Source organism: Nicotiana attenuata, chromosome 11 (genome assembly GCF_001879085.1).
Source record: "Nicotiana attenuata strain UT chromosome 11, NIATTr2, whole genome shotgun sequence".
NCBI lineage: Eukaryota > Viridiplantae > Streptophyta > Magnoliopsida > Solanales > Solanaceae > Nicotiana > Nicotiana attenuata.
Genome location: NC_031999.1, coordinates 42,311,079 through 42,321,147, shown reverse-complemented (window position 1 = coordinate 42,321,147; position 10,069 = coordinate 42,311,079). Strand labels below are relative to the sequence as shown.

At 39.2% G+C, this 10,069-nt stretch overlaps 1 protein-coding gene across 1 annotated transcript; it reads left to right on the top strand.

Moving 5' to 3' along the window:
- Positions 1,016 to 2,102, top strand: LOC109235037. The gene is made up of 3 exons (XM_019401046.1): positions 1,016 to 1,204; positions 1,334 to 1,569; positions 1,655 to 2,102. The coding sequence occupies exons 1-3, from the start codon at positions 1,152 to 1,154 to the stop codon at positions 1,891 to 1,893; spliced, it is 528 nt and encodes a 175-aa protein (XP_019256591.1). The 5' UTR covers positions 1,016 to 1,151; the 3' UTR covers positions 1,894 to 2,102.

Below are 10,069 nucleotides of genomic sequence, written 5' to 3'. Positions count from 1 at the left end.
AATTTAAAGTATATTTTTCGTTGTACATTATTTATCTTTTATTTCTCTATCTTTACTTCTTGTGATTCCATGTAATTGCTCGTACATTTTATTTCTTATTTGTTTTATTTTCTTCATTTTGCGTAACTGCGTTATTTATTCTAGTTTTTAAAACTACACCTCATAATATTAGAATAACGAGTCATTAACAAACTTGGCATATAATGAGTGATGTCCTTAAGTAGAATTTCGTTGTTGAATGAGTTATAAACTTATATGATTCCTAATCTTAAGTTATATTGGAACTTATTTTTATTATATTGGAATTTGACATACGTTAAACTATGTTTTTTTTTTTTGGATTCTAAAATTGTGTTATATTTTGTTATTTTACATTTCATGTGTTTCATTTTTAGTTAGAATTGATAGATTAATTTTGTCAAATATTTGAATAATATTATGACATTATATTTATATATATTAATTTATTTTATCAAACATGAATTCCACGATGTTCTTATAAAACGTATGTTTTTAGTTTTTATAATTAATTAAGATAAATATTATTAATTTGGAATTATTTTTACAATATTAGTTATAGATATATGATTACTAAGAAGAAAATATGCATCTTAAATACCAAAGCTAATATCATTTATACTTATAAAAAATCATTCATAGGCATATTTATTATATTAACTTTAAAATTTTTGATAATTACTTCATTTAAAATTTAATTTAGTTATATAATTACACTTGTGCAACTAAACAGTACGTTTATAATTACACTGTAATTAACAAATAAACAAACAAGTCATCGTTATTACTATATTCTGTAGTTAGTAGGCTAGTAATTACACCAATTTTAATTATCGGGTGATTTTCCAAACAAACCTTTAGTATAAAATGCAGTGGAATAGGAGTTATTAGTTATATAAGATCCGAAGGGGGTGCGCCAAATTCCGTACGCGTAACTATATGAATTCAACTCAATATATTTGACAGTTATTTTCCCTCTTCTACCTCGATTCCTCTCCTCCCTTTTTCTCTCAATTTCATACACTTTTCAAGCCATTAATTTCTCTCTCTCTCTCTCCCCCTCTCTGATTTGGGTTTCTTAATTTCAAAAAATTTCAAGTGTTGAAGTTTCTTAATTAGTTGATTAATGCAAAATGGGAGCAGTTACTGTGATCAAGAACCCACATTCTCCATCTTCAAAATCTTGGTAATTTTCTCTTCATCTTTGTTTGTATTTCTGTTTAGTTAAAGTTTTCTTAATGGGCAAATTCAAGATTTACTCTGTATTTTTTTTGCTGTTTAGTTGATTTGTTTCTCTTTTTTGAATAATCCACAGTCATAATATGATGGAAAAGGGATTGGAATCAAGTTACGTACCAACTAAAGAAATAAACAAGAGCAAGATCAACAACATGAAAAATGAAAGAGTTAGTAAGTCTAAGGCTAATACTACTACTATTAGCAATGCAGCATCAAAGAAGCATTGCCTATGTGCACCCACCACCCACCCTGGCTCATTCAAGTGTCGTCTTCACCGCGCCGCCACCACTACTACATCTCACAAAAGAATCGGTAAATACTTCTGCTACGAAAAAGGGTTGTGATAAGAAACGTTCAATTTTTTAGTATTCTCATGCGCCCTCTTCTTTTATTCCAGTTTCATCATCAGCTCGTCATGTAAATGGCGTCATATATAGTAAAAACTTGATTTTCACAAAGTTAGTAGCGCCATCACAAAGTGGCGGAGTCAGAAATTTTAACGAGGCGAATGTACATGGCCAGCACGGACTATCAAGATTCGGGAGGGCTGCTCTTGCTGCTGCTGATGCTGCTACAACTTCTAGTGTACAAGTTCAAACAATCTCAGCAGCATTGAGACAAATGAGTCTGAATTAGAGAGCCAAAAGAAAAAAAGAATGAACTCAAAATCAAGATTCTGTTTTTTAGAAAGAAAAATACTTGATTACTATAGCTTAGTATTTTTGTGTAAATGGAGTAATTTTCCTTTTTGCTGAGGGTGATTTGTAAATAGAAACATATGAACAGGATTACCTGCAGCCATATGCAAGTTTTTTGTATTGTGTGGCTTATTATAGAAATTTATATTGGGAACATATAATACTTATATTGATGTTAGCTTGACTGCACAATTCATATGTTACCCGTCTTTTTTAGATCTTTAATACTAAGAAAACACCTTTGTTATAAAACGATAAAAGTAGAAGAACAATATTGCAGAGAAAAGAGAGAGGAAATTTTTATTGAATTTGGGATGAATTACAATGGAATAGAACCCTCTATTTATAGGGAGATGGTGACTTAGCCACCAAGTAATAAACCCTAGAATCTCTCTAAATATAGACATTCACCATAAATAGAACTCTATTTATAACACTCCCCCTTGAATGTCTATTCAACAGATAATGTGCCTCGTTAAAACCTTAACTAAATAAAACCCCGTGGGCAAAAAATTCTAGAGAAGGAAAAAGAGTACACATATCTAACAATACGCCTTTTGGTTGCCTCGTTAAAAACCTTGCAAGGAAAACCCAATGGGACAAAACCTTGTAAGGGAAAAAGAGTACAACGCGTATTAACTCCCCCTGATGAGAGCATCAATTCACATCTATAAGCATTTGCATTCCAATCTTGTGCAGCATCTTCAAAAGATCTTTGGTAGAGATTTGACGAACAAATCAGCCATATTAACTTGAATGAATACATTGCACCTTGAAATCATTATTCTTGATAGAGATGAATTGTCTTCAAATGATCTTGTTGGAATCGCCAATTCAATATCTTCACATAGAGGTGAAAACTCTTGGTATCATATTATCATGCCTATAGTTATAGCAAGATACATTTGTGCACAAATTGCACTGAGGAAGTGGTACTTCAAGATCAAGAATTGTATATGTTTCAAACGATTTAAATCCTTCAAGGATTGTCATACAAGTCATATAATAGACTTTAATTAGATGCATATCAAGTTTTCATGTCATGCTAGTGTCACGACCCCAAACCGGACCCGGTCGTGATGGCACCTCTCGTGAAAACAAGGCCAGCCGACACAATTTTCCAAGTCAACCATTTTCCATTAAAGGTTGTTTTTATGCCATTTATAAGCCATTAATCTCATAAGGAACATTTAAAAGCAAAATGCGGAATAATAACATAAGCCCGACATCGGGGTGTCACTAGTCATGAGCATCTACCAAGGTCTGAATACAACAAAAACCGTAAAATGTACTAAGTACATAAATGAAAATGAGAGGAAGGAAGCGGTGCTGCGAACGTCGTACAGCCACCTTGCTAACTCTGATGACTCCGCGTCTGAGCAACCAACACCCGCTATCGGGTTCCGAAATACCTGAATCTACACACTAGGTGCAGGGAGTAATGTGAGTACTCCAACCCAGTAAGTAATAAGAGTAAATAAAGACTGAGCAGTAGGAAACAATGAATTACACATTTATATTAAACTCAATAAGCACACAGGCTGCTAAATCAGAATACGAGTCAATTGCCTCTTTTAAAATCCAGCTTTTGGTAAAAATCATTTATAATGCCTTCCGACGGTTCAGTAGGGATTCAATACCATTTTTAATAAAAGAGCTGAAAAACCATAATCGGCCCCTCTGGCAAAATATAGTTCGTAAACAGCCCCTCGGGCAAAACAGGAGTCATAAACACCTCCTAACAAGAAAATCTCCGTGGAAATAACAAAGGTCAAATCAATGATTAAGTTCTGAACATCTCATAAAACCCAGCTTAAATGAAAGTTGTTTAAAAATATTTATCTAACATTTTCGACAGAGGCTCAGTTTAAAGATGAGTGAAAGCAGTCATTAAATCAACATATTCGATAGAAACTCACTTTAAAGAGAAGTGAAAATCAATAAGATCATAATCAGGACCCTCAGGCAAAGCATCAATCATATGCATGTATATATCTATCGCCCCTCGGGTAAGCCTCTCAGTCACTCGTGACTCAACTCTTACCAATCAGCGCTCACACTCAACACTCACACTCAGTAGGTACCATATAGTAACCGCTGCGGCGTGCAGCCCGATCCATATATTGCTGCAGCGTGCAGCCCGATCCATATATATAGTCGACTGCGCTCACTGGGGGTGTGCAGACTCCGGAGGGGCTCCTACAGCCCAAGCGCTATATCGTTGCGGCATGCAGCCCGATCCAACATATCGCTGCGGCGTGCAGCCCGATCCATATAAGCATCGCTGCGGCGTGCAGCCCGATCCATAGACATATATATACATATATTGTTGCGGCGTGCAGCCCGATCCATAGGTATATAATCCTCACAGCCAGGCCCTCGGCCTCTCTCAGTCATTAACCTCACCATCAGACTCTCAGTCTATCTCAGTCATCAACCTCACAATCAGACCCTCGGTCTATCTCAGTCATCAACTCACGATCACTCGGACCATCAGTAAAACAGGGAACCCAGCCCAAACAGTTTTCACATTTTTAAGAAATATAGTGATAAAACCAGATTTAAACAATAACCAGGTAAAAACATGACTGAGGATATGCTTTCAAAACAAATAGAGTGAGGAAAAATAGTAAAAATGCCCTTAAGGGTCTCAACAGGTCGGCACAAGGCCCCAAACATCGCGTACAGCCCAAAATATAATAATATTTAACAATTAGCTATCAAATACGCATTAAAATAATCATTTGGGATGGACTAAGTCACAATCCCCAGTGGTGCTCTACCCCACGCTCGTCATCTAGCATGTAAGTCACCTCAACATAGCACAACGATGTGTAATCCGGGGTTTCAAACCCTCGGGATAGTATTTACAATCATTACTTACCTCGAACCGGCTAAATCTCTAGCTCGCGACGCCTTTGCCCCTCAAATCGGCCTCCACGCGCGTCTAATCTATCCAAAATCAGAACGAATACGTCACAATATGCTAAGGGAACAAAACCCAAGCGAAAACAATCGAAAAATACCAAAAATTCCGAAATTAGCAAAACCCGAGCCCCGGGCCCACTTCTCGAAACTCAAAAATTTTCACATCATTAGTTTCTTCATCTCCCCACGAGTTCATACATATCAACAACATCAAAATCCGACCTCAAATGGCCCCTCAAATCCCAAATTTACACTCTCCAAATTCAAGCCCTAATTCCTCAATTTTTAGGCTTAATTTCCATGGATTTCAAGCTTACAATGATAAAATTCATCATAGAAACAAGTTTAGGGTCCAAAAATCTTACCTCCATAAAACCCTCTTGAATTCCCTCTTCAATTAGCTCTCCATAAAACCCTCTTGAATTTCCTCATCTCCCCACGAAGCACAAATTTCCTCTTCGCAAACGTGACACCACAAGCGCGAACGCGATGCCTCAGCCTCACCAACCTACGCGAACGCGACCATGACTCACGCGATCACGATGCTTACAAAACCAGCCTTTCGCGAACGCGGGACTACCCTTCGCGAATGCTAAAGCCAAACCTGACGCCTCCTCACCTGGCCCTTCGCGAACGCGAGGGTCCTCTCGCGAACGCGAAGACCAAAACACCTGCAACAGCTGAATCATTTTTTCTGCAATTTTCCTTGACTCAAAATGATCCGATTGAGCACCCGAAACTCACCCGAGCCCCCCCGGGACCTCAACCAAAAGCACCAACACATCCCAAAACCTTATTCAAACTTGTTCCAATCATCAAAACACCTCAAACAGCATCAAATTACCCAAACACGTCGGATTCAAGCCTAAGAATCCCAAAATCTTTTGAAATACGTTTTTGATCAAAAACCCAACCAAACCACGTCCGAATGACCTGAAATTTTACACACACATCCCAAGTGACATAACGGAACTACTGCAACTTCCGGAATTTCATTCCGACCTCTATATCGAAATCTCACCTATAAACCGGAAAATGCCGAAATCTTAATTTCGCCAATTTAAGTCTAAACCTTCCACGGACCTCCAAAATGCATTCCAATCACGCTCCTAAGTCCCAAATCACCTAACCGAGCTAACCAAATCATAAAATTTCCAATTCGAGATCATATACAAACAAGTCAAATCTTGGTCAAACCTTTCAAATTTCAAGCTACAAACTAAGAATTGTTCTTCCAAATTCATTCCGATTACCCTGAAAACCAAAACCAACGATTTACATAAGTCATAATACATCACACGGGGCAAGTCATGCCCGAGAACTGGCGATCAAAGTGCAAAAGCTCAAAACGACCGGTCGGGTCGTTACACCTCCCCCGCTTAAACACATGTTCGTCCTCGAGCGTGCCTAGAGTTGTTCCAAAAGCAAACCCATCGCTGAATAACCTTACCATGCATAAACCCGGGGGTGATCCCACGTCACCCTATCTCATATAGGTCTGATAACACATATAAACTGAAATTTCACAATGCCATCTAGCCCATAAACCATAGAATCACATTTCCACCTCTGAAATCCTCAATGCGATCAGAATCTCACATTTATACTGCGAATAAGCCCGAACAAGCTGTAATAACCCCTACCTGCAACCTCAGGTGCAATTACAAGATATACCACATAACTCAAACACTTGTAGCGGTAACTTCTATTCACAGCAGCTGCACACAACAACCGAATACCGATAGAAAACCTCTTATCAACTAAAGTCTCATCCCAACACTTTCATATACTGCCAGATATACATAATACGCACAGTATGCCATAACCATTCCTCAGGTCAACCACTCATGAAGCCACTTCTCCTTTGGCAAAGACCATAGCAATTTCTGAGCCGAACATCAATATTATCCCTCCAACACGCTGAAACCGAATCCGTTTGTATTCATTCTAGATCCCGACGATCTCATCCAATTCCAACACAACTACTCTGGTGACATGACACACCAATACAATCTAAAGCCACAACTCGTGCAATCCGCGCACTAATAAGCAACAATCTGAACGTACTCAAATCATGAAAATGACTCAAATGAGAGAGCTGTACCACAAGCTCACAAGTACCACTACGCCAAATGCTGCGAGCCCGTCGCACCTCGTAGAAACATAACACACGAATCTAACCCGCAAGGTCATACCTCCACATAACTTCGTTGCAATGCGCGATCCTATCCAAATACTGCTCCACATGAAACACCTCAAGTCACCATGCCCAAAATCATCAACCAAGCCAATTTGATGCCTAGCACCCAAAAGTGAATCACCATAACAATGGAGAAGCAAATGACGCAATGACACACCAGTCCGAAGGAACATATCCAATGTGCAACAAATCATGCAACACCCAAATACCCGTCTCATTCAAATCCCGCTATAAAGCCCAACTGAAACCGCACCATTTGTGCATATAACCACCAAATCTCACCTCCTTGTAACACAGGAGAGAACTCATAGATCACGAATAAGCTCAACAACAATCGAATGTCACATCTCTCAACAACAGCAGTTCGGAGTAGACAAATCTGACCAGGTGCAGAACACACATCCATGTTGGACCTACCAATGAACCCCAAATCCACTCTGGTCACCCACAATAGATAATTAACTCTTTGAAGGTTCGCAATGACTGAATCATAGCACATAATACCCTCTGACCAACCTTAGCTATTTTCTTACAGTCCACAACCACAAAGCCATCTAACCACGGAAACTCTCAGTCTCCCAATCCATAAAGCACACGAATCACCATATCTGATCCCAGCTACACTGCCCGAACATCTAACACACATCCGATACTCGATCATTCCACGAGGGATACTCCTATAATTCTTCTGTGCGACCAAGACAACTTGAATATCGACAGTCGATTCCATAAGAGAGTGCCACAATACTAATGAAGTATCCTTAATTCAAACACATTGCCTTTTTTCTGAAGTTTATACCCTTATCAAGACACACCATTTAGTATATCATTTACCTAGTCATCTGAAACTACCGTGCTGTCTAAGAATTCATGACCTTCCTTTCAAAACTGAACTGTGACCTTACCCATGCCAATCTCAACCCTACACAACATACCACATATACCATGCCATCCTATGATAAATATGAGAACTTCATAATCTCTTCCGAGCCACAATCAAATATATACTCAACTAGTCAAGAACTTTCCATTTGATCCCATCTAGAAGAAAATCACTATACATCCCATGCTCCCCATGCCAGCAGAAATTATACCTCTCTAACCATGGTAGAAATTATCAAGAATTCTACGAATCCCGTTTTGCACAAAACCGAACCATCAGAAATGACTCCTTCTAACTCAACCAAGCTACACAAGCAATCAAAACCTAAGAGTATTGCCACGAACACTTGTGGAAACCCGCCGCTTCATAGGTACTCAAGAACCGATCATATCCATTACCATGCCAATCCGGCCTACTACCAAGCTATCCCATCTATCCGAGTTCCCTTCTGACTCACCTTCAATTTGATATTCCTTCTTGCTATAACATCAAAATTTCTCAATCCAAACTTACCGCACGAGACCCAAGCACTAAACCACACCGTCTGAAACTCATAAGCCGCTAAATACTCTCTTAAATATCCCTAAAAGCACCACCTTCAAAATACTTTACTCCAAAGAGACTTCCTACGAATCTAAATCCGTTACCTTTACCTTCCTGATACTGATACATAGAATCCACAATTTATAGCAAATACCACAAGTCTTGACATCTTCCAATGAGAACTCAGTTTCTAGCCACATATGCAACTTTACAACACTCAATTGTTATATGTAGAATCTTGAACACATTAGAACCATTCTCGCAAGTCATCCACTATACTCAAACCGCAATTAGCCCGATCAAAAGAACCGAACACCCTGTGCCTCATTAGCACTTCAGACACTGCAGAAAGCAACCTCATCCCAATACAACCAAGCAACTACCGGCTCTATACACCAAGCATCTTTTACTAACAACAACTCAAGAAATTCTGAGATTCTCTTACACCTATGAAGCATGACATAACCTTTACTCGAGGCATCCTCGGTCTCAATCTCCATAAGCCATAACTGATTCACCAGTACGCTTCATACTGGAACTAACATAGCACATAACCGTGCAATCGTCTAATCAATAGCAGACTCCCCCACTTGGCTCGAAGTCATAGATCAAAACACATACAATAACTCATAACGCATATACTTAATTGCTGCCATAATACCACAGTGAGATTAACTCAATCCTTCATAAGCTCGTGGAACACATACCATCTGGTACTTCATATCTTCTGCAACTCTCGCATTTACTCACGTAACAATTAGACCCACTCTCTTGTGCGACCCGAATTAAATTTCAACACATATATTCCACTTATAAATGGGATCTTCTAACAGACAACATATGGATCACACAACTCCAGAACACTTCGCAGGAGATAACCCACCTGCTTTGCCTCAAACTGGCATTTCTGTATACCTTCCACCGTCATAACCATTACGCAATCACTTTGTCTTCCTGAGTCTGAGCTCATACCGTAACATGAAATCTACTTCACTCCCAACTAGGAAACGTGAAAGGATTCTTCACACACCCATAACTCGGGACTATACATCCAATCACAATGGAAATTAAACACCTAATAGATCATCTATCTTCTAGCAGACCCTCCCAATCATATGATCACATCTTGCAGTCTCATCACCTTCATCATGTACTAACCAATCGTTACTCCCCTCAATAGGGACACAACAGAACATATAGATCCAGGAACACGTGCTTACACAATCAGCACCTCGGTGCTCAAGCCATAGGCAAAAATCCAGCCTCAAGTCCTCCAGACTGGCCCAACATCAACTCACAGAGATCGAATCTCGCCCCTTGATCGGGGGAATCACAAACCATCGATGCACATCTGACACTGAGCGCTCGTTCGCGCATACGAATACGTGGAAGGAGTTTAAAGAGTTATATTTCAAGCTGAATCAAGGACGCACGATAAGAATTTCAAAAATATGGAGTTTTCCTAATGGTTCTGCAACCTCTCGAGGATAAATACAGACGTCTCCGTACCGATCCACGAGACTCTACTAAACCTGCTCATGACCCGTGAGACCTGTGTAA

Bases quoted from the DNA above. Each gene is read 5' to 3' on its own strand.
- LOC109235037 (XM_019401046.1), top strand. From the start codon at position 1,152: ATGGGAGCAGTTACTGTGATCAAGAACCCACATTCTCCATCTTCAAAA. The intron at 1,205-1,333 runs GTAATTTTCTCT...AATAATCCACAG, and splicing joins TCTCCATCTTCAAAATCTTG to TCATAATATGATGGAAAAGG. The intron at 1,570-1,654 runs GTAAATACTTCT...CTTTTATTCCAG, and splicing joins TACATCTCACAAAAGAATCG to TTTCATCATCAGCTCGTCAT.